This window comes from Aphelocoma coerulescens, unplaced genomic scaffold (assembly GCF_041296385.1).
Source record: "Aphelocoma coerulescens isolate FSJ_1873_10779 unplaced genomic scaffold, UR_Acoe_1.0 HiC_scaffold_39, whole genome shotgun sequence".
Classification (NCBI taxonomy): domain Eukaryota; kingdom Metazoa; phylum Chordata; class Aves; order Passeriformes; family Corvidae; genus Aphelocoma; species Aphelocoma coerulescens.
Genome location: NW_027183733.1, coordinates 2,257,191 through 2,280,707, shown reverse-complemented (window position 1 = coordinate 2,280,707; position 23,517 = coordinate 2,257,191). Strand labels below are relative to the sequence as shown.

The following is a 23,517-nucleotide window of genomic DNA, read 5'->3' as shown; positions in this document are numbered from 1 at the left end:
ATGGAGACCCGGCGGGTGAGTGAGAGAGCTGCTGCCCTCTTTGTGCCAAGCCCAGCAGGGGCCTGGGTGGGCCTGGGCTGTGCCACTGGGAACAGTTCCCTTTGGGAATAGCAAGGGATTAACAGTTGGCTGTTCCAGAGCTAGCAGCAGCTTTGGTGCTGGCCATGGGGACAGGCCTGGGAGGGAATGGGGGGGCTCCTGGCCATCCCAGAGCACACCCACATCTCCTCCTCCGTCCTTGTCCCACTGGAGGGTGTGGGCACAAACAAGGGAGCAGCTTTCACTGCCTTCCCCTCAGCCCAATTCACAGCGCAGCCTGAGCGCTTCCCAGAGACAAGAATGGGTTTCTCCCAGACATCTCCAAGATGATCCCCAGTGGTGCAGAGGAGGCCACGAGGATGATAGGAAGATGCTCCAAGGGCTGGAGCACCTGTGCCAAGGGAAAAGGATGCAAGAGTTGGGGTTGTCCAGCCTGGAGAAGGTTCCAGGGTGACCTTCCAATGCATGAAGGGGCTGGAAGAGAGCTGGAGAGAGTCTTAAGCCAGGGGCCTGCAGGGAAAGGACAGGGTCTAATGGGATATTGGGAGGGAATTCTTCCCTGTGAGGCTGCTGAGGCCCTGGCACAGGTTGCCCACAGAAGCTGTGGCTGCCCCTGGATCCCTGGCAGTGTTCAAGACCAGGTTGGATGGGGCTCTGGGCAATTCCCCTTGTGGTGTTCTAAGAAGTGATGAGACACCTTCCAGCATGTTTGTTTGTGCTGCTGTCAACCTACTGGGCTGAAAATATTCCCAAGGAGGGGAGGAAGGAGCTGAGCTGGAATTCCAGGCTGGGAAGCATTTAGAGGCGACTGCCTCAGGGGCAGCCATGCAGTCTGAGTGTGCTCTTCCCTGTGCTCTTCCAGGGAGCTCGAGGCCTTTCTCACCAGGGACGTTTCTCCAGAGCCCCTGAGGTGAGTAAACTGTGCTGAGCTGGCTCGGATTTGAAACTGGTCCTCCACAAATGGACACTGGTTCTTGTGGAATCAGAAGAGGCATCTCAGTGGTACTTTGGAATAGGAACAGAGTACCTGACTAACAGCTGGATGTGGGCTTTCAGGTGCTGTTAGACGGCAGTGACAGCATGGCCAGTTCCATCACCGGCGCTGACCGTTCCCAGCATGCAGCCTCCAGGAACAGCCTCTCAACTCTGACATCCACTGATGCACAGCATCCCTTGGAATTGGTTTGGGAAGCCACAGAGAATTGTGGGCGCTTACAGCGATGTTTTGAGAAAATGGAGGAGCGATGCAAGAGGCTCAGTAGCCACCGGGAGCACATAGACTCTGTGATGGAAGAAATCAGAAGGTGAGTGTTTCTTCCTCCTCCTCCTGCGTTCCAGAGGCAATCTGCGTCCAGGTCTGGGAGTTCAGAGGTGTTCTGGGCAAAGAACTCACCTGCCCTACCATGTGTAGGCCTCAGTGTGGCTCTTGAGCATCGTCCTGTCAGGGCTTTTCATGCTCTACTGTGACTCCCAAGGCTGCCTGGGAGATGCACAGCGATGTTGGAATAGAAGACTCCTTCCTCTCACCGTGCTGCTTCCCTGAATTCTGTTCTTTGAGAGCCCCTGTCCAGCCACTGCTTCTCACTGAAGGAAGGCAAAATCCTGCCTTCCTTTCCCTTTGCCTCTGGAGGATTTCCTTGGGAGGGAAAGAGCAAGGTCTTCCTTAGCCCACTGCCCCCAGCTCCATTGTGGAGGGCTGAAAATGGGATCGATGGCTCTTCAGGCCTCTTCCTTCTTCTGACTGAGCCTTGTCTCTGCAGTGACTGTGAAAACCTTGAGAAGTCCAAGGAAAAGCTGCAGCAATGCACTGGAATCCCGGAGCCAGGAGCCTTGAGTCTGCGCCAGAAGAACAGCAAGCAGCTGAAGGAAGCGTCAGCCCAGGCGGAAAAGGCGGAGCAGCAGCACAGGATGGAGGTTGGTTTTGGAAATGAGGCTGGTTTTCCGTTGAAAACTTGTCTTGCCCCTTCTTGTACAGTGGAGGACTTGGCTGCACTCGAGGGAGAAGACCCATCACTGCAGAGGGAGCTGGAAGTCAACAGGCAGGCACTGGAGGAATTGCAGCTTCAGAGGGAGCTGCTGGAGCAAGAGGGGCATGATGTTACCGTGGCTCTGGACACCTTATTCCTAGGCAGCACCTGTGGGAGTGGGAGTTGTGCCAGCCAGATCAGGCCAGATGCTGTTTCTGGCAGTAGAAGAGAGGGACACTGCTGTGCACACCTGGCTCAAGATGGCACATGCATTTATTAGCCAGGCATATGCATGTTCATCAGCAAAGGGTTACATGCTTCTGCAAAATTTGTTCCTTTGGGCAGCCCCAGAGCCTCTAAAAGAGGGAACGGAGCTGGGGAAGGGTCTGGAGCACAGGTGTGACAAGGAGTGGCTGAGGGAGCTGGGGGGGCTGAGCCTGGAGAAAAGGAGGCTCAGGGGACACCTTCTCGCTCTCTCCAACTCCCTGTGACAGGAAGGTGCAGCCAGGTGAGGGTTGGTCTTTGCTCCCAGGGAACAAGGGACAGGACAAGAGGAAACGGCCCCAAGTGTGCCGGGGGAGGTTTGGATTGGGTGTTACAGGAGAGCTGTGAGAGAAGGGTTTGTTTCTGATGGTCTCTGTCAGACAGTCTCAGTTCTGGAGTATGTGGTAGGTTTGGCAAATACCCAGCAGAGGTTTTGCTTTTGAAGAGAAAAGCTCAAAACCACAGTGTAGTCTTCAGGCTTGAATACCAGCAAGGGCCATGAGACACCTTCTTTGTGTAAGACAAGTAAATGGTATTGTCGGTGTGAACTGCTGCACAAAGAGAGTCTGCTTTGGCCACATCAGCCAGACTGCCATCAGTCACTAAAGGACTGCTCACCACAAGAGCCGTTTCCCTGCCAGGCATGCCCTCGTTGCAGAGAGCTGCTTTGCACACTGGAGGAGGGGACACTTTGATGTGGGTTTTGTCCGAGAAGGAGAAACCCTGTGAATTTTCACTTGCTTCAGCAAGCAAAATTGCTTTCCTCAACCATCCTGAAAATGTCCAGCACAGGAATAGATCCTGATAGACATTTTGTTGGTAAGGGAGTGTGAAAGGAGAACTGGTGTGATTTTTTGCAAGGCTGGAGCTGTGGGAGATGACAGGCTATGGGGCTGTGTGGAGCATGCCCTCCATGCCTTCTACATTGAATTTGGGGAGGTGAAAGGTGAACAGGGCTATCTTTGGGCCCAGGAATGAGCCCTCTCACAGGAAGCCCGGCAGAAACATCAGCTTTCCGTTGGGATTTTTGTGCTGCTCTTGTGCTCTGTTTTCCTAAGACTTACCTCGGAGGATCTTCACTGTTCTCTTAAGGGTCCTCTTTTGGTGTGTACTGGTCGGTGTCCATAGCCAAACTGAGTTTGTAGGACTTTTCTTTTGTGGGCACAGGGAGGGCGCAGCGGGAACGCTGACAAGAGACAAATCTTTTTAAAGACTCGCCTGGAGTATTTCTGAACAGCAACCCAGAGATGTCTCCTGGGCTGTGTTCTAAGTCACTCTCTGGGAAGCTGTGTCCCCCCCAGGGCAGACAGTGGCCCAGGGGAGCAGCAGCCGAGTGCTCTGAGAGCGCGTGAGCCCATCAGTCTTTGCCTCTTGCCACACAGAGTTTGCAGGGGAAGTGTCAAGCCCTCTGCTCTTTCCTTCTGTGCAGGTCCTGCTGGAAAAGCAGAAGGAGAAGAATTCTTTATCAGAGACACTGCTCCAAACTCGGGGACAGCTAAGCCAAGCCTGCCAGCAGGTGCAGCAGCTCAGGCAGGAGGTGAAAGAGCAGCAAGAGAAGGGGCAGGTAAGTCTGAGCAGGCAGGGAACAGAGTGCAGGGCAGTGGCAAGGGCACAAAAGGCAGGTGCTGGGAGTCAGGAGGCAAGGGCTGCTTCAGGCCCTGGCAGCACAGAGCCTGGCAAGCTCCAGAGCTCAGGCCCGGGAAGCAAGGCTTGCAATGGAAGCAGAGCTGGGTAGAGAAGCCAAAAGAAGTCGCTGAAGGAATGGGATTTTGAGAGAGCAAGTGGGAAAAGCTGAGCCTGAGGGCAGGTCGCAGGAAGTTGCTCTGCATTTTGTTGCCAGACCATCCAGGCAAAGCTGCAAGCTGAGCTGCAGGAAGCTCGGGGGGAGATCCAGGCAGCGCAGAAGAGGCACAAGGAAGAATTACGAGGCATCAAAGAGGAAATGAATCTCCTCCTTGAGCAGAGGGAGGCTCTACAAAAGCAGGTGAGTGAAAGAGCAGTGGCACCGCAGCATCCAGCAGGGGGTCTGTGCCCTTCTTGCTTTTCCATGGCAGAGCAGCAGCTGCTGGGGTGGTCCCTGGGGCTGCCTCGTGCTCTGGGCTCCTTGGCAGCTGCTCTGAAGGACCCTCGGTGCTCTGCTGAATCTCAGCTGCTGCCCTGGACAGCTGGACTAGTCCTCTGGGCTGTTGGCCAGCAACCATCAGCACGGATTCCTGCTGGCCTCTTCTTGCTGGCCTTGGTGTGGGAGGTGCTTTTTCAGGTGCCCTTGGTGGGCCACGTAGAGATTGAAACAAGTTGTCCGTATGCATTGTGAATCTGGTGCTCTGAGGACAGGGAGAAATGGAAAGTTGGCCTTTGCCTTTTCTCACAGCCTCTGCTGTGGCTGACAGTGACAGGCTGTGGCTGTAGCCTCTGACTGCTTTGTTCTGTTTGACTGGAGGTGGGAGAGTTGACATCTCAGCTGGCAGCCTCCAGAGAGTCCCAGGCAACGATTGTTCAGAGAGCCCGGCAAGATGTGAGGGAGGCCCAGAAGCAGTCAAGGCAGAAGCTGTTGCAGGTTGAGCAGCTCCAGAAGATGCTGGAGGAGGCAGAACATCAGAACAAGGAGCTGCAAGTGCACCTGAAGAACTTGGAGATGGAAAGGAGTCAATGGGAAGAAGTGGCACGCCAAAATTCGGGACTTTGGGCTTCCTTGAACACCCTAGAGAAGGAAAAAGCCAGGTAAATGAAAGCCTGTGGGACTCTGCCTTGTGGGAATGGATTCCCTCTTTGCCATCTTTGCACTGGCCAGGGGCTCTGGCAGCATTTCCTATGTGGCAGAGTTCTGAACTCTCCGTGCAGACGCGTCTGGTTGTCTGGATGTTGTGTTTCATTTTCTTTTCTTTCAAGCCTTCAGTTAGAGTTTTTCTGAAGACAAAGGCTTTTGGAGTAGCTCTTTCCCTCTAGGGGTGTGTTCTGTTGTGAGGTGGGTGTGCTAACACTGCCCAAGCTGCAGTGTAAGGAGCTGGACACATCCAGCAGCTCCGCCTTGGGTCCTGTAACTTGAAGCCTTTGGGATCTGGAGCAGCCTGGCATCCTGATGCCTTTGCTTGGCAGAACCATCTCAAGGCCCTGATTGCTGACCTAGGCCAGATTCCCCTCAAAGGCACCCAAGAACCAAGAATGTCTCTGTTGCATCGTTCCTCAGAAAATGCCCCCAGGTGCCTGGGGGGGCTCAAGCAGGGTCCCTGCCAGCCTCCAGAGTCACAGGCAATACTGACTGTGCAAAGAATGCAAGAGACAAGACCAAGGTTAGCGGGGCCCCTCCAGCTGACCAAGTCCTGCCGGTCTTCAGTGCCACTGGATTCTTCTTTTGAGAAGAAGACAAAGAAAGGGCAGGGCCCTCTTGCTTGCCTGCAGGTTTCTGCATCTTCCATCAGGTTGTGCTCCAAGGCTCTGTTGCCACTTCTGCTATCGGCCTTTGTTTCTCCAGCTGGAAGTAGGATGGGTGCTGGTAAATCTTAGGGAACTTCCCCGAGATCCTCTGGCTGTAGGGTGCTGCTCCTCCTACCTGGACATACAAGATGGGGCAAGGAAATGTCTCTTCCATGTTGACCAAACCTTTCCCCCTTGGAGCCTGGGTAGTCAGAAGAAAACTCTTCCTCTCCCCTAATCTCTTCATGGCAAGACTTTGTTAGGTCTATATTCACATTCCCATCTCAAGAAGAAGGTAGGACATGTAGGCAGGAACTCCCCATTCTTTCATGAATAAAAGCAGAGTGGGCACATGCTGGGCTGTGACTGCAGGGGGAACAAACAAACAGCCACGTTGTTTAGACAAACCTCATCAGACAGAGCAGTTTTCCCCGAGGTGGTGCGAGTCCTAAGAGTTCCTAAAATGTGATACCGTGTAGTAATGAGTTGCATGCTTCCCTTTTAGGCTGCTTCTGTCTCTGGAGGAAAAGAACCTGTGCCTCAGAACACTGGAAGAAAAGAACCAGGCACTGAACAATCAGGTGTCTCAATTTCGTTCTGCTCTTCGCGAGGCCGAGCAGCTCTGTGCAAACCGCACAGGACAAGTGCTGAAGCTCAACGCCCAGGTAATCTGTGCCCTGGCGTCCTCTTCTCCAGGGACACACATCATCACCTTTGGCTTGGAGGCCCCAACTGCTTTCTCCTCCCAGCAGCATCCACTGCTGCCGTGTTCTGCCCCGGGGTGCTGCTGCACCCACAGGCCAAGGCTGGATCTGGTGTCTGCTGCCGATGTTTTCCTCCGTTCTCTCTCGGGTCCCAGCAGGAAATGTGGGAGGAGAAGCAGCAGCAGACTCCTTTGGAGCTCCTCCATCCCTCTGTTAGCAGTGTTGTCCCAGATGGAGTTGGTGCCTGTGCTGGGCACCGAGCAATGTGGGCACACAGACGTGGCTATGGCAGGCTGGGGAGGGCACTTCCAGCGCAGCCAGTTCAGCCGGTGTTCAGAGCTGCAGCCTCAAGGATGCCCATTGGCTCCCTTTCCCTATTTTCAGGACACTTGTTTCCATTGGAATCCTTGGCTCTGTGCCTTCTGTTTTGGGCATGTTTTTTTGCCTGAAGTCATTTCTCCTTTGTTGCTTGCTCTACTGCCTGCTCTGCTGCCTCAGGAGCAGCCCTGTCCCTGAGGCTCTGTGCATCCATCTTCCAGATGCGGGCCCTGCAGAAGGCAGTGCTGGAGATGGAGGCTACCCAGGCAACTCGAGAGAAGCAGCTGCTGCAGGAGCTGGAGGAGTCCCGAGCAGGAGAACGGAGCTTGAGGGACTCTGTGCAGGTGCTGGAGGCTGAGGTGTCTGAGCTGCGTAGGAAGCTCCAGAGCTCTGAGAACAGAGCAGAGGCCTTGGCCACAAAGTGTCAGCAGGCCAGTGGTGCTCACCAGGAAACTCAATCCCAGCTGGACAAACTGCTCCTGGTTCTCCACCACGTGATCAGGGATAGCAGAGACTTGGTCACCTGGAGCTCAGGCAAGTGTGGGAGGCTGGGAGAGCAGGTGGAGCGAGGGGGTGGTTCCTGGTCATCCTGGTATGACACACTCACCCTGTCAGTTCAGGCTGACTCAGGCCTTGGGAAGTCTTGTCTCCCTGCAGAGACACAAGTCCATGTTTGTTTGTAGAGAAGTGATTAGAGTCAGAAGGGAGAAGGGCCCAAGTCCTGTCAAGCCACAGGGCCCATGCAGTTGTCTTTGGGGCAGTGCTGACATTAGTGGTCATCAAAATAACGTCAGCCTGTGACACACATCCTGCTGCAAGGCGAGCTCTAGGACAATGACAAAGGCACCTCCTCCTAGGTAGAAAGAGGCCTTGTTTGTTGGAGACTGTTGGATTAAATCTTGAAAGAGAATGTCTTCTCTTTTCAGAAAAGGGTCATGTCTTGGGCCTAAGTGCTTCTCAGGATGGGGATGTCCCCGCAGAGCTCACAGTGGACAGAGTGTCAGCAGCTCTGCAAGACCTGCAGCAGCACCTGGAGCATTCCCAGAAAGATCTGGTAATATGCACCCAGAAATCCTGTCCTGCTGCTGGGCTGCTGGACAAGCAGAGTGCCAAGGCCAGGATGGGTAGAAGTTCTTGTAGGGGGGTTGTCTCACTAGCATGGGGAGGAAGGAGGATCACGATCACATCTACCAGTACGGTCCAGCTGCCCTCTCCCACCTGGGCTATTTCTGCTTTAGTGTTTGTAGCCCTTTGTCTCCTGCCAGCAGTGGCACTGACAGGTGATTCTGTTCCTCTTGCCTCTTCCAGAATGATGCAAGGAAGAAGATACAGGCCTTGGAGCTGGAGCTGGGCATGGGGCAGGCTGAGAGGGACAATCTCAGAGCCAGCAATCAGGAGCTGCTGAAACAGTTGGAAGAAATTCAAGCAGGTACAGCTTCACCTCTCCCACCCGCTGCCCCATCCTGTCCCAGCAGGGATCTCTGATGCCACACAGAGGAAAAGGGCAGTGCCCAGAGATGGCAGAGGGGAAGAACAACCAGCAGGAGATTTCTCCATCCAGTGCCAGTGAAAGCTTTTTCTCGAGGAAGATGCCGTGGCTGGCAGTGCCATCTGGCTGTGCTATGGCTGATCCCGTGCACAGGTGGTGCCTTTCAGGTGCTGTGTCTGTGCTGAGGAGCTGTAGCTGGATGCCTCAGCTCGATTCCCCCCAACTCCAGGCCCTGCCAGAGCCCCCAGGCTATTGGCCTCTCTGGAGCAGGGCTGCACAGGCATCCCCGCTCCTTTGTCTCTCTTGGACTGCTCACTCTGCACAAGCCCAAGAGGAAAGACACTTTCCTATTCCTCTGAACCTTGCCCCTTGGAGTCCTGCTTTTTTCTCCTTCATTTCTGTCAGCTTTGGAAGCCCTTGCGGCCTTAGGGGCTGGCAAACACAGGCAGGCCAAGAAGACAGTGCTGTTGTCCCTGCAGGATGCACATCAGTTTGCCTTTGCTTTGCTGTTCTCATTCTCCTTCTCCTTCCTGCTGCAGCGATGTGGAGGGCAGAACACCAGAAGACCTCTCGAGAAACTGCCCTGGAGAAAGAGGCCATTGCCCTGAAGGAAGAGGGTGTGACTCTTTGTCAGGAGGTGGCATCTCTGCAGAGGAAACTGGAGAGCCTGGAGAAGGAAAGGAAGGATGTGCTGGTGAGAACGGCAGATGCCATGAAGGGCCATTTCCTAGCTATGTTTGGCCCTTGTGTTAATAGTTCTAAGGAGCACCTCTTTCCAGCTGAGCTTTTCAAACTGCATTCTTCTGAATAAGGAGGAAAAGATGTCGTAGTCATGTCAAAGCCAGTTAGTGCTGAGGCTGCTGGTTTTCCTCCATGCTGGAGTTTTGTGCCCTCTAGTTCTCAATGTCCACACTGTCTCTATGGACATTGCATGGTCTGGGCAATTCCTCGTGTCCAAACCCACGTCCAGATTTCAAATACCTGGACCTGGAACGAGAGGTGAGAAGGCCAAGTTTGCTGTTAATAGAAAGGTGTTTGGCCTTGGCCATCAGAGAGCAGCCAGTGGGGAGAAAAGAGAGAAAAGCAAAGTGCTGATGCAGATAAGGACGTGTGCCTGCAAGGGGAGAACTCGTCCTGAGTGGCAGCAGAGAATGACAGACTGATGTGGCCATTGCTGCTCCAAGAGAGGGCAGTGGGGCTCTCGGGGATGGTGCCATGGAAACTCTACACAGGAGAGCTCAAAAACCACTCCTGTCACCCCAGCTGCAGGGAATGAAATGTTGGGGGTGTCTGCTCTTCCCTTTCTCCCTGCTGGAGAGCACATCCTCATGGCACCGCCTAAATCCTGCTTAGCGTGGACTTGGAATCCTGGCTGCAGTTCTGGCAGCTGCTCCCCAAAGGAACACTCGAGTGGAGCTGCAAGAGGTCGGGGAAGGGCAGAAAGGGAGCTGGGATGGGCTGAGTGAGCTGGGAAAGACTCAGCGTCAAGGGCGGTCCCAGCAAAGGTCTGAGGCATCCCGAGAGGCAGAGAGAGAGGGGCAGCCTTTGCCTGCCTGTGGCAGGAGTCCCGATCTGGTATGAAAAGCAAACTGAGAGAGGGAATGAGTGACCTCCCTGTTTTGGCAGCATGAACGGGAATTGTACGAGGAGCAGATGAGGGATCTGAAAAAGAAGAATGAAATGAAAACACCGGAGATGCGAAGTGTCAAGGAAAACACCCAACAACTGGAAGTGGAGAGGGAAGCCAAGCAGGAACAGTTGGAGCATGGGGCTGCTGCTTTGAAGGAATGGCAAGAGACCGCTCAAGTCCTGAGTGTTGCACTGACCAAGAGTGAAATTTCCAAAGGGGCTCTGAAGAAAGACCTGGACATCTTGAAGGAAAGGCTTTGTCTCCAGGTAGGCACTGGCACTGATCTTCAGTCCACTGCAACGTCTCTCAAAGATTCCAATGAAGTTTCCCATGAAGAGGTGGGATTCTAAATCCCTGTCAGTCTAGGCCTGCTTGGGCAAAGCAGCCCGGGCTGCAGCAGGCAGCCTTGTGTGTCTGCCTGGCTCCAGCCAGAGACCATTGGCTGCCAGATTGTTTGCTGGCATGCCTGGAATGACTGAGGCAGCTCTGGAGCTGCTGTTCAAATCAGCTCCAGGCCAAAAGCTGGGCATGGGGAATTGCTTCTCCCGTGCCCAGGCAAGGGGAGGCAACATGTGTGGGTTGGATTTGGTGTGGAAAGGAATGGAGCAGGTGAGCAGAGTGATGGACTGAAGTGAGCAGAGTTCTGTAGCGAGGGCTGAAGAGCAGCTGCACTGCTGGAGCTTCGAGGATGCTTCCCGAGATGGAGATTTCTGAGGGACAGCTCTTGTGGTGTTTGAAATAAGGGAATCATCTCCTCTCTGAATACCCAGCAGGCTGTTGGAGCAGAGGGCAAGCGGCTGTCTGAGCACTCCAGGAGGGGTGTGGAATGTGTGCGGGACCAGGTTGCAGCAGCAGCAAAAGACAAGCCAGAGAAGCGTGAGCTCAGGAGAACTTTTGAGGTAAAGTGGGCTTTCACTGCCTCTGCAGAGCCTCAGGCTCCTCTGGATCATGACTCGTGTGCCCAGGCAGTGCTTTGGAGTCCTCTGCTTGTTTCCTTGCCTCTCCCTGTCCCTGCTGTGGGCACACCACTTTGTTTGTTCTCTCTGTTGTGGCAGCCCATGGCTTTCACAAAGGCACCTTCACTCCGCTGCCTCCCTCCCTGGCCCCGTGTCCCCGGACACACACTGGCCTCTCCTGCACAGCCCCCAGCGAGAGCTCTTTGCCCCCAGTGCTGTCTGGTGCAATTGAGGGTCTGTGAGCAGAGATCTCCTTGCCTTGATGTCCAGAGGTCCTTTTGCCCCATGTTTGCTGACAGGTTTCTGTGACCCTTTCTCCCATCCAACCTGCAGGTGGAACCTGAAGGGAGGAGTGTCCAGAGAATCTTTGGGAATGTTTACCTCTCGGATACCATTAGAGTGGATGCTCCCCCGTCTTCCCAGCACAGCAGGTCGACTTCTGGACAGGTGAGAACATCATCTTCCTTGGTGGGAGGAACACAACCCTTGGCAAGGCACATGTCCCTCAGAAAGCAGAGTAGCAGCTGTGAGCTGAGCTGTTTTCCCCAAGCCAGGCAAGCCCTGAGCGCTGCTCCCAGGGCTGGCAGCTCCTCTGCTCCAGAGCAGACAGAGGGCACCGTGCTGGAGCTGCTGTGGCTGCACCCGCTGCAGAGCCAGCAGGAGGTGGGAGCAGCTGGCTCTCTGCTGCCAGCCAGCCCAGCAGCCACAAGCCCGTGGTGTCAGGAAAGAAGAGTTGGAGGAGTTTCGTGGCCTCAGCAGTGCTTGAAGGCTCATTCTCCCCGTGGGCTTCGTTGCCCACATTGTGCTCTGCTCCCATGTGGAATGCTCTGAAGTTTGGGAGAAGGAGAGTTTGCTCCCTGTCCCTGGGCTGGCTGTGCAGGAGCTTGCTGTTCAGATCAGCTCCAGGCCAAAAGCCGGGCATGGGGATCTGCTTCTCCCTTGCCCAGGCAAGGGGAGGCAACACGTGGGGGTGAGCAGTGATGGACTGAAGTGAGCAGAGTTCTGTAGCGAGGGCTGAACAGCAGCTGCACTGCTGGTGCTTAGAGTCAAGTGTATTGGCAGTTGTGGAAGATGCAGTATTTTTGGGTGACAACACAGAATTTGGGGCAGGGATGTTTGTTGGGAAGGAGCAATCTGGTGCCAGGCAAGCCAGCAGGGCCTGACACAGCACTTCCAAGGTAACAGTGCCAGAGGCTTTTGGCAGCCCAGGGTATCGGAGCTGCAGAGGGCAGATGCTGTGAAACTTTGAGCCCAGAGCATGGGAGCTCCCTGTCCTCTGGCTGCCTGCGAGGTGGCACTGGCTGGCTCTGCACAGGGCTCCTGAGGAAGGGCTCGAGCTGTACCTTGTCCTGCTTCCAGGTTTCCCAGGAGCAAGAGTCATTGAGCAGGGCTCTGGAGCAGCTGCACCAGGAGCCCTCTGGCCAAGGGCACGCACTGGCCCAGGTGTGCAGAGAGAAGGAGCTGCTGGGCCGGGAGAAGGCTGCCCTTGAGGGCCGACTGGCAGCCATGGAGCGTCACCAACAAGACCTTTCCAAGCAGCTGGCAGAGACCAGGTAAAGGCAGGGAGGAGACCCTTTCCGGATGCTTTTACCTTGCATGGACAGAAAATGGAAGTCTCAAGAAAAAGAAATATGCCACAATGTGAAGGTTATTTTTCTGACATCTAAAGCCAGCAAAGCTGTTGTGAGCCTTGGGCTCCTGTTTGTGCCGCCAAGCACACTCGTGTGGGAAGTCAAAAGCAAGCCACCCGGCCCTGAATTGAGTAGTACTTAAACCATGCAGCTGTTGAGTGAAACCTCAAGTTTCTCTTGGGTTTAGTTCCTTGTGCTGGGCATTGAACATCCCTCTTTCCTTCCTAAGTAGCTTGACACAATCCTGATCTTCAGAACTGAAGCTTCATCTTCAGAACTCCAGGCTCTGACCTTGGGATGTTGGCAGTAGCATGCTGCCATTCAGGGGGAAGCCAGAGGCTCCTGCTGAAAATGCTGAGGGCCTTCTGCTTCCAAGCACACTCTTGAGAAGTGTGAGGCAGGACCTAGAGCTGCTTAGAGAGCAGCAGGGAAACCTCTTTGGAATTGTTGACAGCCCCTGGGGATTCTTGCTGTGTTGATGGGCACCCACCTGTCAAACCTGCCAAGGTCCTTTTGGATGGTCCCTCTCACTCTCCAAAGAAGGACAAGACTTGGGCTACTGCCTGCTTAGCTGGCAACACTAAAAGAAAGGTGGCAAGTCTATTCCTTGACCGTGCAGGAGCTTAAACTGCAGTCTCTGCATTCAGGTAGTTGTTGTTCAGACAACATGGTGTTCTGAATTTTTACAAGTGCTGCCATGACCATGAGATTTTACTGTATCATGCAAAGTAGTTCTGAAGTCTCTTAAATACAGAGTGTCTGGAAAATTATGTACCTTTATGTCCATGATGAAGAGAGTTAACAAGTCAGGAGTGAGCCAGGACGAGAGTCTGTTCTGTCCCCCTGCAGAGCAGCTTGGAAGTGCTGATGAGAGAAGGGCTGTGAGCAGAGGCTGGGCTTTTGCTCCTTGGCCCAGCCTGTGTGGGCACAGCTAGCCAGGGTCATAGGTCAGGAAGAGCAGCTGAAGGTTCGGCTGTTGAGGTCACGTTGGGCTGGGCTGTCTGTGCTGTGCCAGGCCATAAGGAAGGCCTGGGCACTCCCTCAGAGGGCCCTGCTTTGCTACTGAAATGGCACAAATGGGCCTTCTCTGTACAAGTTTCCATGCGACCCGTTTTGCATTCTCAGGCCTGGGCATCTTGAGCCACGTTGTCCTGGAATAACTGCCCGGGAGTGTCAGGAGCGAGCAGCTCATGTCTCTCCGTATTTGCAACCTGTAGGTCAGCGAAGGAGAACCTGGAATCCAGCCTGTTTGCTGCTCAGCAGCAGATATCCCAGCTGGAGATCACCAGCAACCATCTGGAGGCTCAAGTGCTCACAGTCACACAGGCCAAGGAGGCGCTACAAGGTGAGAACCTCGTGTGCTTTGTTTGTGGTGCCGCCCCACCTAGAGAAGCTGCTGTAAAGCCTCCTCTGTCTGCAGGGCTTCTGAGGAGCGGTGGCGCTGGAGGCAGGGCCCTCCTACGCTGACACTGAAAGGGCCTGAGTCAGTAAAGGCAGTAAAGACTCTGAATCTTGCTGTTGGTCGTGTTTGCAGGAGAAGTGAAGTGCCTCCAACGTGAGCTGGAAGCAGAGAGAGCTCTCAGGAAGCAGGAGCAGGAAGACACAGCACAACAGCTCTTGCAGGTAGAGCAGCAGTGTCACAAAAGCCTCAGGCTTCAGGGAACTGCTCAGCAGGTGGAAATAAACAAGCTCCTGCAAGACCTGGTAGGTGACAATACGCTTCTGAATTGTCCAAGCTGGCCCTGGGGGCTGGTTTAGCACCAGCAGAGCCTGAGGGTGTGAAAGGGCAGCAGTCCTCTGCCAGAGGCCTCCCGCTGCTGGGCCGGGCAGGAGAGGCGGCGGCTCGGACTTGGAGGCGCGTGAAGACCCACAGGATGGTGCTGGGCCAGTAAATGCAGCCACGGCTTCCGTGAGGGCGTAAGGCGAGTTCCAGAGCAGCTTGGGCAGTGCCCACCCAAAGCGTGGCGGCCCAGGGCAGGATCTTCCCCGAGTCCCACCTGCCACGGAGCAGATGCCAGCGTGGAGCAGATGCCAACAGTGCTGCTGGCTGCAGGCGTGGGAACTCGGTTCCTGTCTTGCTGTGCTCCCACGGTGGACAGAGGGATTAGCTTTGGGCTGGAAGCAAATGGAACAGGCCCCGGTCCTTCAGTCCTTGTGACTGGGGCATCAGGGTGCCAGAAGGTGACACCTCCTTTTCTGAATGGTTGGACTCAATGCTTGTGCAGGTCTTTCCCAACAGAAATGATTCCATGGTTCTGGGATCCTTGCACCTGCTGAGCCTCCTTTTAAATTCCCTGACAGGACACGGTTTCTGGAGAGCAGAGAGCCAGTGCTGTTGTCTTTTCAGGTTGGGGTTTGTGGGAGGGATGAAGCTTCACGTTTTTCAGCGAGGAGCTTGCCTGGGGACTTCAACTTGAAGATTTTTCCTCCCCTCCTCAGGCAATTGAGCGGGAAAGGTACCATGCAGACATACAGGAGATGCTGCAGCAATGGGGAAAAGAGAAGGCAGAGAGAGAGCAGGAGCACCAGAAGGTGCTGTTTGAGATGAGGCAGAAAGTTGCCACCCTGCAGGCTCAAAGACAAGAGGAACAAACTAGATTTGAAAATGCCAAGCGAGAGGTAATGATTGTGCAAGGAGAATTGGTGTGATTTTTTGCAAGGCTGGAGCTGTGGGAGATGGCAGGCTATGGGGCTGTGTGGAGCATGCCCTCCATGTCTTCTACATTGAATTTGGGGAGGTGAAAGGTGAAGAGGGCTATCTTTGGGCCCAGGAATGAGCCCTCTCACAGGAAGCCCGGCAGAAACATCAGCTTTCCGTTGGGATTTTTGTGCTGCTCTTGTGCTCTGTTTTCCTAAGACTTACCTTGGAGGATCTTCACTGTTCTCTTAAGGGTCCTCTTTTGGTGTGTACTGGTCGGTGTCCATAGCCAAACTGAGTTTGTAGGACTTTTCTTTTGTGGGCACAGGGAGGGCGCAGCGGGAACGCTGACAAGAGACAAATCTTTTTAAAGACTCGCCTGGAGTATTTCTGAACAGCAACCCAGAGATGTCTCCTGGGCTGTGTTCTAAGTCACTCTCTGGGAAGCTGTGTCCCCTCCAGGGCAGACAGTGGCCCAGGGGAGCAGCAGCCGAGTGCTCTGAGAGCGCGTGAGCCCATCAGTCTTTGCCTCTTGCCACACAGAGTTTGCAGGGGAAGTGTCAAGCCCTCTGCTCTTTCCTTCTGTGCAGGTCCTGCTGGAAAAGCAGAAGGAGAAGAATTCTTTATCAGAGACACTGCTCCAAACTCGGGGACAGCTAAGCCAAGCCTGCCAGCAGGTGCAGCAGCTCAGGCAGGAGGTGAAAGAGCAGCAAGAGAAGGGGCAGGTAAGTCTGAGCAGGCAGGGAACAGAGTGCAGGGCAGTGGCAAGGGCACAAAAGGCAGGTGCTGGGAGTCAGGAGGCAAGGGCTGCTTCAGGCCCTGGCAGCACAGAGCCTGGCAAACTCCAGAGCTCAGGCCCAGGAAGCAAGGCTTACAATGGAAGCAGAGCTGGGTAGAGAAGCCAAAAGAAGTCGCTGAAGGAATGGGATTTTGAGAGAGCAAGTGGGAAAAGCTGAGCCTGAGGGCAGGTCGCAGGAAGTTGCTCTGCATTTTGTTGCCAGACCATCCAGGCAAAGCTGCAAGCTGAGCTGCAGAAAGCTCGGAGGGGAATCCAGGCAGCGCAGAAGAGGCACGAGGAAGAACTACGAGGCATCAAAGAGGAAATGAATCTCCTCCTTGAGCAGAGGGAGGCTCTACAAAAGCAGGTGAGTGAAAGAGCAGTGGCACCGCAGCATCCAGCAGGGGGTCTGTGCCCTTCTTGCTTTTCCATGGCAGAGCAGCAGCTGCTGGGGTGGTCCCTGGGGCTGCCTCGTGCTCTGGGCTCCTTGGCAGCTGCTCTGAAGGACCCTCGGTGCTCTGCTGAATCTCAGCTGCTGCCCTGGACAGCTGGGCTAGTCCTCTGGGCTGTTGGCCAGCAACCATCAGCACGGATTCCTGCTGGCCTCTTCTTGCTGGCCTTGGTGTGGGAGGTGCTTTTTCAGGTGCCCTTGGTGGGCCACGTAGAGATTGAAACAAGTTGTCCGTATGCATTGTGAATCTGGTGCTCTGAGGACAGGGAGAAATGGAAAGTTGGCCTTTGCCTTTTCTCACAGCCTCTGCTGTGGCTGACAGTGACAGGCTGTGGCTGTAGCCTCTGACTGCTTTGTTCTGTTTGACTGGAGGTGGGAGAGTTGACATCTCAGCTGGCAGCCTCCAGAGAGTCCCAGGCAACGATTGTTCAGAGAGCCCGGCAAGATGTGAGGGAGGCCCAGAAGCAGTCAAGGCAGAAGCTGTTGCAGGTTGAGCAGCTCCAGAAGATGCTGGAGGAGGCAGAACATCAGAACAAGGAGCTGCAAGTGCACCTGAAGAACTTGGAGATGGAAAGGAGTCAATGGGAAGAAGTGGCACGCCAAAATTCGGGACTTTGGGCTTCCTTGAACACCCTAGAGAAGGAAAAAGCCAGGTAAATGAAAGCCTGTGGGACTCTGCCTTGTGGGAATGGATTCCCTCTTTGCCATCTTTGCACTGGCCAGGGGCTCTGGCAGCATTTCCTATGTGGCAGAGTTCTGAACTCTCCGTGCAGACGCGTCTGGTTGTCTGGATGTTGTGTTTCATTTTCTTTTCTTTCAAGCCTTCAGTTAGAGTTTTTCTGAAGACAAAGGCTTTTGGAGTAGCTCTTTCCCTCTAGGGGTGTGTTCTGTTGTGAGGTGGGTGTGCTAACACTGCCCAAGCTGCAGTGTAAGGAGCTGGACACATCCAGCAGCTCCGCCTTGGGTCCTGTAACTTGAAGCCTTTGGGATCTGGACCAGCCTGGCATCCTGATGCCTTTGCTTGGCAGAACCATCTCAAGGCCCTGATTGCTGACCTAGGCCAGATTCCCCTCAAAGGCACCCAAGAACCAAGAATGTCTCTGTTGCATCGTTCCTCAGAAAATGCCCCCAGGTGCCTGGGGGGGCTCAAGCAGGGTCCCTGCCAGCCTCCAGAGTCACAGGCAATACTGACTGTGCAAAGAATGCAAGAGACAAGACCAAGGTTAGCGGGGCCCCTCCAGCTGACCAAGTCCTGCCGGTCTTCAGTGCCACTGGATTCTTCTTTTGAGAAGAAGACAAAGAAAGGGCAGGGCCCTCTTGCTTGCCTGCAGGTTTCTGCATCTTCCATCAGGTTGTGCTCCAAGGCTCTGTTGCCCCTTCTGCTATCGGCCTTTGTTTCTCCAGCTGGAAGTAGGATGGGTGCTGGTAAATCTTAGGGAACTTCCCCGAGATCCTCTGGCTGTAGGGTGCTGCTCCTCCTACCTGGACATACAAGATGGGGCAAGGAAATGTCTCTTCCATGTTGACCAAACCTTTCCCCCTTGGAGCCTGGGTAGTCAGAAGAAAACTCTTCCTCTCCCCTAATCTCTTCATGGCAAGACTTTGTTAGGTCTATATTCACATTCCCATCTCAAGAAGAAGGTAGGACATGTAGGCAGGAACTCCCCATTCTTTCATGAATAAAAGCAGAGTGGGCACATGCTGGGCTGTGACTGCAGGGGGAACAAACAAACAGCCACGTTGTTTAGACAAACCTCATCAGACAGAGCAGTTTTCCCCGAGGTGGTGCGAGTCCTAAGAGTTCCTAAAATGTGATACCGTGTAGTAATGAGTTGCATGCTTCCCTTTTAGGCTGCTTCTGTCTCTGGAGGAAAAGAACCTGTGCCTCAGAACACTGGAAGAAAAGAACCAGGCACTGAACAATCAGGTGTCTCAATTTCGTTCTGCTCTTCGCGAGGCCGAGCAGCTCTGTGCAAACCGCACAGGACAAGTGCTGAAGCTCAACACCCAGGTAATCTGTGCCCTGGCGTCCTCTTCTCCAGGGACACACATCATCACCTTTGGCTTGGAGGCCCCAACTGCTTTCCCCTCCCAGCAGCATCCACTGCTGCCGTGTTCTGCCCCGGGGTGCTGCTGCACCCACAGGCCAAGGCTGGATCTGGTGTCTGCTGCCGATGTTTTCCTCCGTTCTCTCCCGGGTCCCAGCAGGAAATGTGGGAGGAGAAGCAGCAGCAGACTCCTTTGGAGCTTCTCCATCCCTCTGTTAGCAGTGTTGTCCCAGATGGAGTTGGTGCCTGTGCTGGGCACCGAGCAATGTGGGCACACAGACGTGGCTATGGCAGGCTGGGGAGGGCACTTCCAGCGCAGCCAGTTCAGCCGGTGTTCAGAGCTGCAGCCTCAAGGATGCCCATTGGCTCCCTTTCCCTATTTTCAGGACACTTGTTTCCACTGGAATCCTTGGCTCTGTGCCTTCTGTTTTGGGCATGTTTTTTTGCCTGAAATCATTTCTCCTTTGTTGCTTGCTCTACTGCCTGCTCTGCTGCCTCAGGAGCAGCCCTGTCCCTGAGGCTCTGTGCATCCATCTTCCAGATGCCGGCCGAGCTGGAAGCAGTGATCGAGAAGGCGGCTCCCCAGCCTACTCAGGAGAAGCAGGAGCTGGAAACTGAGGGGTCTGAGCTGCATGTGAGGCTCCAGAGCTCTGAGGAAAGAGCAGAGGCCATGGCCACGCAGTGTAAGACTTTGGAGCTGGAGCTGAGGGAGGTGCAGGCTCAGATAGACCATCTGAAGGCTCGCAACCAGGAGCTGCAGCAGGAGTTGGAGGAAAGTGAGCAAGGTAGAGCTTCTCCTCTCGCACCCACTGCCCCATCCCGTCTTGCCAGCAGGGCTCTCTGATCCCATGCAGAGGAAAAGTGCCCAGAGATGGCAGAGGGGAAGAACAACCAGCAGGAGATTTCTCCATCCAGTGCCAGTGAAAGCTTTTTCTCGAGAAAGATGCCGTGGCTGGCAGTGCCATCTGGCTGTGCTATGGCTGATCCCGTGCACAGGTGGTGCCTTTCAGGTGCTGTGTCTGTGCTGAGGAGCTGTAGCTGGATGCCTCAGCTCGATTCCCCCCAACTCCAGGCCCTGCCAGAGCCCCCAGGCTATTGGCCTCTCTGGAGCAGGGCTGCACAGGCATCCCCGCTCCTTTGTCTCTCTTGGACTGCTCACTCTGCACAAGCCCAAGAGGAAAGACACTTTCCTATTCCTCTGAACCTTGCCCCTTGGATTCCTGCTTTTTTCTCTGCCTTGAAGTTTCCTTCATTTCTGTCAGCTTTGGAAGCCCTTGCGGCCTTAGGGGCTGGCAAACACAGGCAGGCCAAGAAGACAGTGCTGTTGTCCCTGCAGGATGCACATCAGTTTGCCTTTGCTTTGCTGTTCTCATTCTCCTTCTCCTTCCTGCTGCAGCGATGTGGAGGGCAGAACACCAGAAGACCTCTCGAGAAACTGCCCTGGAGAAAGAGGCCATTGCCCTGAAGGAAGAGGGTGTGACTCTTTGTCAGGAGGTGGCATCTCTGCAGAGGAAACTGGAGAGCCTGGAGAAGGAAAGGAAGGATGTGCTGGTGAGAACGGCAGATGCCATGAAGGGCCATTTCCTAGCTATGTTTGGCCCTTGTGTTAATAGTTCTAAGGAGCACCTCTTTCCAGCTGAGCTTTTCAAACTGCATTCTTCTGAATAAGGAGGAAAAGATGTCGTAGTCATGTCAAAGCCAGTTAGTGCTGAGGCTGCTGGTTTTCCTCCATGCTGGAGTTTTGTGCCCTCTAGTTCTCAATGTCCACACTGTCTCTATGGACATTGCATGGTCTGGGCAATTCCTCGTGTCCAAACCCACGTCCAGATTTCAAATACCTGGACCTGGAACGAGGGGTGAGAAGGCCAAGTTTGCTGTTAATAGAAAGGTGTTTGGCCTTGGCCATCAGAGAGCAGCCAGTGGGGAGAAAAGAGAGAAAAGCAAAGTGCTGATGCAGATAAGGACGTGTGCCTGCAAGGGGAGAACTCGTCCTGAGTGGCAGCAGAGAATGACAGACTGATGTGGCCATTGCTGCTCCAAGAGAGGGCAGTGGGGCTCTCGGGGATGGTGCCATGGAAACTCTACACAGGAGAGCTCAAAAACCACTCCTGTCACCCCAGCTGCAGGGAATGAAATGTTGGGGGTGTTTGCTCTTCCCTTTCTCCCTGCTGGAGAGCACATCCTCATGGCACTGCCTAAATCCTGCTTAGCGTGGACTTGGAATCCTGGCTGCAGTTCTGGCAGCTGCTCCCCAAAGGAACACTCGAGTGGAGCTGCAAGAGGTCGGGGAAGGGCAGAAAGGGAGCTGGGATGGGCTGAGTGAGCTGGGAAAGACTCAGCGTCAAGGGCGGTCCCAGCAAAGGTCTGAGGCATCCCGAGAGGCAGAGAGAGAGGGGCAGCCTTTGCCTGCCTGTGGCAGGAGTCCCGATCTGGTATGAAAAGCAAACCGAGAGAGGGAATGAGTGACCTCCCTGTTTTGGCAGCGTGAACGGGAATTGTACGAGGAGCAGATGAGGGATCTGAAAAAGAAGAATGAAATGAAAACACTTGAAATTTCAAGAAAGGAAACAACGCAACAATTGGACGCTGAAAATGAAAGAAAACAGGAGGAGTTGGAGCATGGGGCTGCTGCTTTGAAGGAAGGCAGAGGAAATGCTCAAGTCCTGTGTGCTCCACTGGCCAAGTGTAAAATTGCCAAAGAGGCTCTGAAGAAACACTCAGCCTTTCTGCAGGGAAAGAGTCATCCCCAGGTAGGCACTGGCACTGATCTTCAGTCCACTGCAACGTCTCTCAAAGATTCCAATGAAGTTTCCCATGAAGAGGTGGGATTCTAAATCCCTGTCAGTCTAGGCCTGCTTGGGCAAAGCAGCCCGGGCTGCAGCAGGCAGCCTTGTGTGTCTGCCTGGCTCCAGCCAGAGACCATTGGCTGCCAGATTGTTTGCTGGCACGCCTGGAATGACTGAGGCAGCTCTGGAGCTGCTGTTCAAATCAGCTCCAGGCCAAAAGCTGGGCATGGGGAATTGCTTCTCCCGTGCCCAGGCAAGGGGAGGCAACAAGTGTGGGTTGGATTTGGTGTGGAAAGGAATGGAGCAGGTGAGCAGAGTGATGGACTGAAGTGAGCAGAGTTCTGTAGCGAGGGCTGAAGAGCAGCTGCACTGCTGGAGCTTCGAGGATGCTTCCCCAGATGGAGATTTCTGAGGGACAGCTCTTGTGGTGTTTGAAATAAGGGAATCATCTCCTCTCTGAACACCCAGCAGGCTGTTGGAGCAGAAGGCAAGCGGCTGTCTGAGCACTCCAGGAGGGGTGTGGAATGTGTGCGGGACCAGGTTGCAGCAGCAGCAAAAGACAAGCCAGAGAAGCGTGAGCTCAGGAGAACTTTTGAGGTAAAGTGGGCTTTCACTGCCTCTGCAGAGCCTCAGGCTCCTCTGGATCATGACTCGTGTGCCCAGGCAGTGCTTTGGAGTCCTCTGCTTGTTTCCTTGCCTCTCCCTGTCCCTGCTGTGGGCACACCCCTTTGTTTGTTCTCTCTGTTGTGGCAGCCCATGGCTTTCACAAAGGCACCTTCACTCCGCTGCCTCCCTCCCTGGCCCCGTGTCCCCGGACACACACTGGCCTCTCCTGCACAGCCCCCAGCGAGAGCTCTTTGCCCCCAGTGCTGTCTGGTGCAATTGAGGGTCTGTGAGCAGAGATCTCCTTGCCTTGATGTCCAGAGGTCCTTTTGCCCCATGGTTGCTGACAGGTTTCTGTGACCCTTTCTCCCATCCAAGGTGCAGGATGAACATGAAGGGAGGAGAATCAGAACTTTTAGGAGAGTGTTCCCCCCAGACTACTTTACATTGCCTGTCTCCCAGTCTGACCAGAAAAATGCATCAACCTCTGAAAGACAAGAGTCCTCCAGTAGCTCAGGGGAGCTGCAGCCCCCGTGCTGAGGCACAGCCTGTGGAGAAAGGGGTCAGTGGCCAGAATGCGTGCTTTGGGAATCAGAGCTGGGTTCCTAAATCCTGTCGGAACTCTCTCTCCCAGACCTGTGGTGGCTGAGGGTTGTATGAGGGAAGGGTTTGCCAGCCATGAACTGGACTTGTTGATCATCTGAGCTCCGTTCAGGGGCAGTGTGGGAGCCTGTTCCTTTCCCCTTCCCCAAGGGCAGAGTGTTGGTGAGGGCTGGAGTTGGAGGCTGTGTCTGCCCCCACAGCCGGTACCGTGGGGCTGCGGATGCTCCTGCCCACGTGGGCTTGTCTGAGCTGGGCTTTCTGCCTCTTTCAGGTGTCCTTGCTGCAGTCACAGCTGGCCCGAGACCGGCAGGAACCCCTGGAGAGCTGTGCAGGGAGCAGGCAGGAGATGCTCTCGTTGAGTCACAAGGACCTCCTTACTTCCTAGGCTTGTCAGAGAGGAGACAGGGTGCAGCTGCATGCAGTCGTAGCCTCAGATTTTGTCCATAGTTTATGTTTAAAGGATTGCAGGTGTAATTGTAGGATTGTAGGATAATAGGTGTAATTGAACCTTTATACAACTGTGTTCCATAGGATGAAGGATATATTTATAGAAAAATAAAGTGTTTATTACGACTACACAAAAAGACCTTTATCAGAGTTATTGACTACCCAGTACAGAGAACTATAACTTCCGGTAGAGTGCATTATATTTGAAGCAACATGGAAGCAGTTATATTCAAGCCAGCAAAACCAATTAATAATTAAAGATTGATGCTTCTCACCCAAACCAATGACCGTGGGCAAATATTTCTGTCAGCCTCAAGGAGTGACCTTGAGGGGCATCCTCACTCCAGGGAGGAATCTGCAGATGGGAGACACGTGACATGAACCACTTTGGTGAGGGCAGGAGAATCCTGCCACATGTGGAGCTTTTGCATTTGTCCTTAGGAAACTGCAACCTGTTTTTTCTCCGAGTCACAGAATCTCAGGCTGGGGGAGGCTGGAGGCACCTCTGGAGGTCACCTTGCCCAGCCCCCTGCTCCATCAGGGCCACCCAGAGCTGGCTGCCCAGGAGGTGTCCAGGCGGCTTTTGAATCTCTCCAGGGATGGAGACTCCACCACCTCCCTGGGCACCTGCACCAGTGCTCGGCCACCCTCCCAGTGGGAGGAATTCTTGATCCTGGAAACACTCAAGAACTGGCTGAGGATGAGAAGGTCAGGGGTTGAGGTCCTAGTTTAGAATAAGGTAACTTAGCAA

The 23,517-nt window shown here is 54.3% G+C and overlaps 1 protein-coding gene across 1 annotated transcript in view; it reads left to right on the top strand.

The window, feature by feature from the left end:
- Window positions 1-23,517, top strand: part of LOC138101668 (centrosome-associated protein CEP250-like) — an 82,650-nt gene continuing 59,133 nt past the window's right edge. The window contains exons 1-13 of the mRNA XM_068999442.1: window positions 1-15; window positions 902-949; window positions 1,096-1,343; window positions 1,800-1,953; window positions 12,141-12,334; window positions 13,630-13,757; window positions 13,947-14,116; window positions 14,852-15,031; window positions 15,641-15,775; window positions 16,052-16,195; window positions 16,652-16,932; window positions 18,131-18,290; window positions 18,869-19,045. Coding sequence (XP_068855543.1) covers window positions 1-15; window positions 902-949; window positions 1,096-1,343; window positions 1,800-1,953; window positions 12,141-12,334; window positions 13,630-13,757; window positions 13,947-14,116; window positions 14,852-15,031; window positions 15,641-15,775; window positions 16,052-16,195; window positions 16,652-16,932; window positions 18,131-18,290; window positions 18,869-19,045 — 2,034 coding nt within the window. The remainder of the gene's footprint in view (window positions 16-901; window positions 950-1,095; window positions 1,344-1,799; window positions 1,954-12,140; window positions 12,335-13,629; window positions 13,758-13,946; window positions 14,117-14,851; window positions 15,032-15,640; window positions 15,776-16,051; window positions 16,196-16,651; window positions 16,933-18,130; window positions 18,291-18,868; window positions 19,046-23,517) is intronic.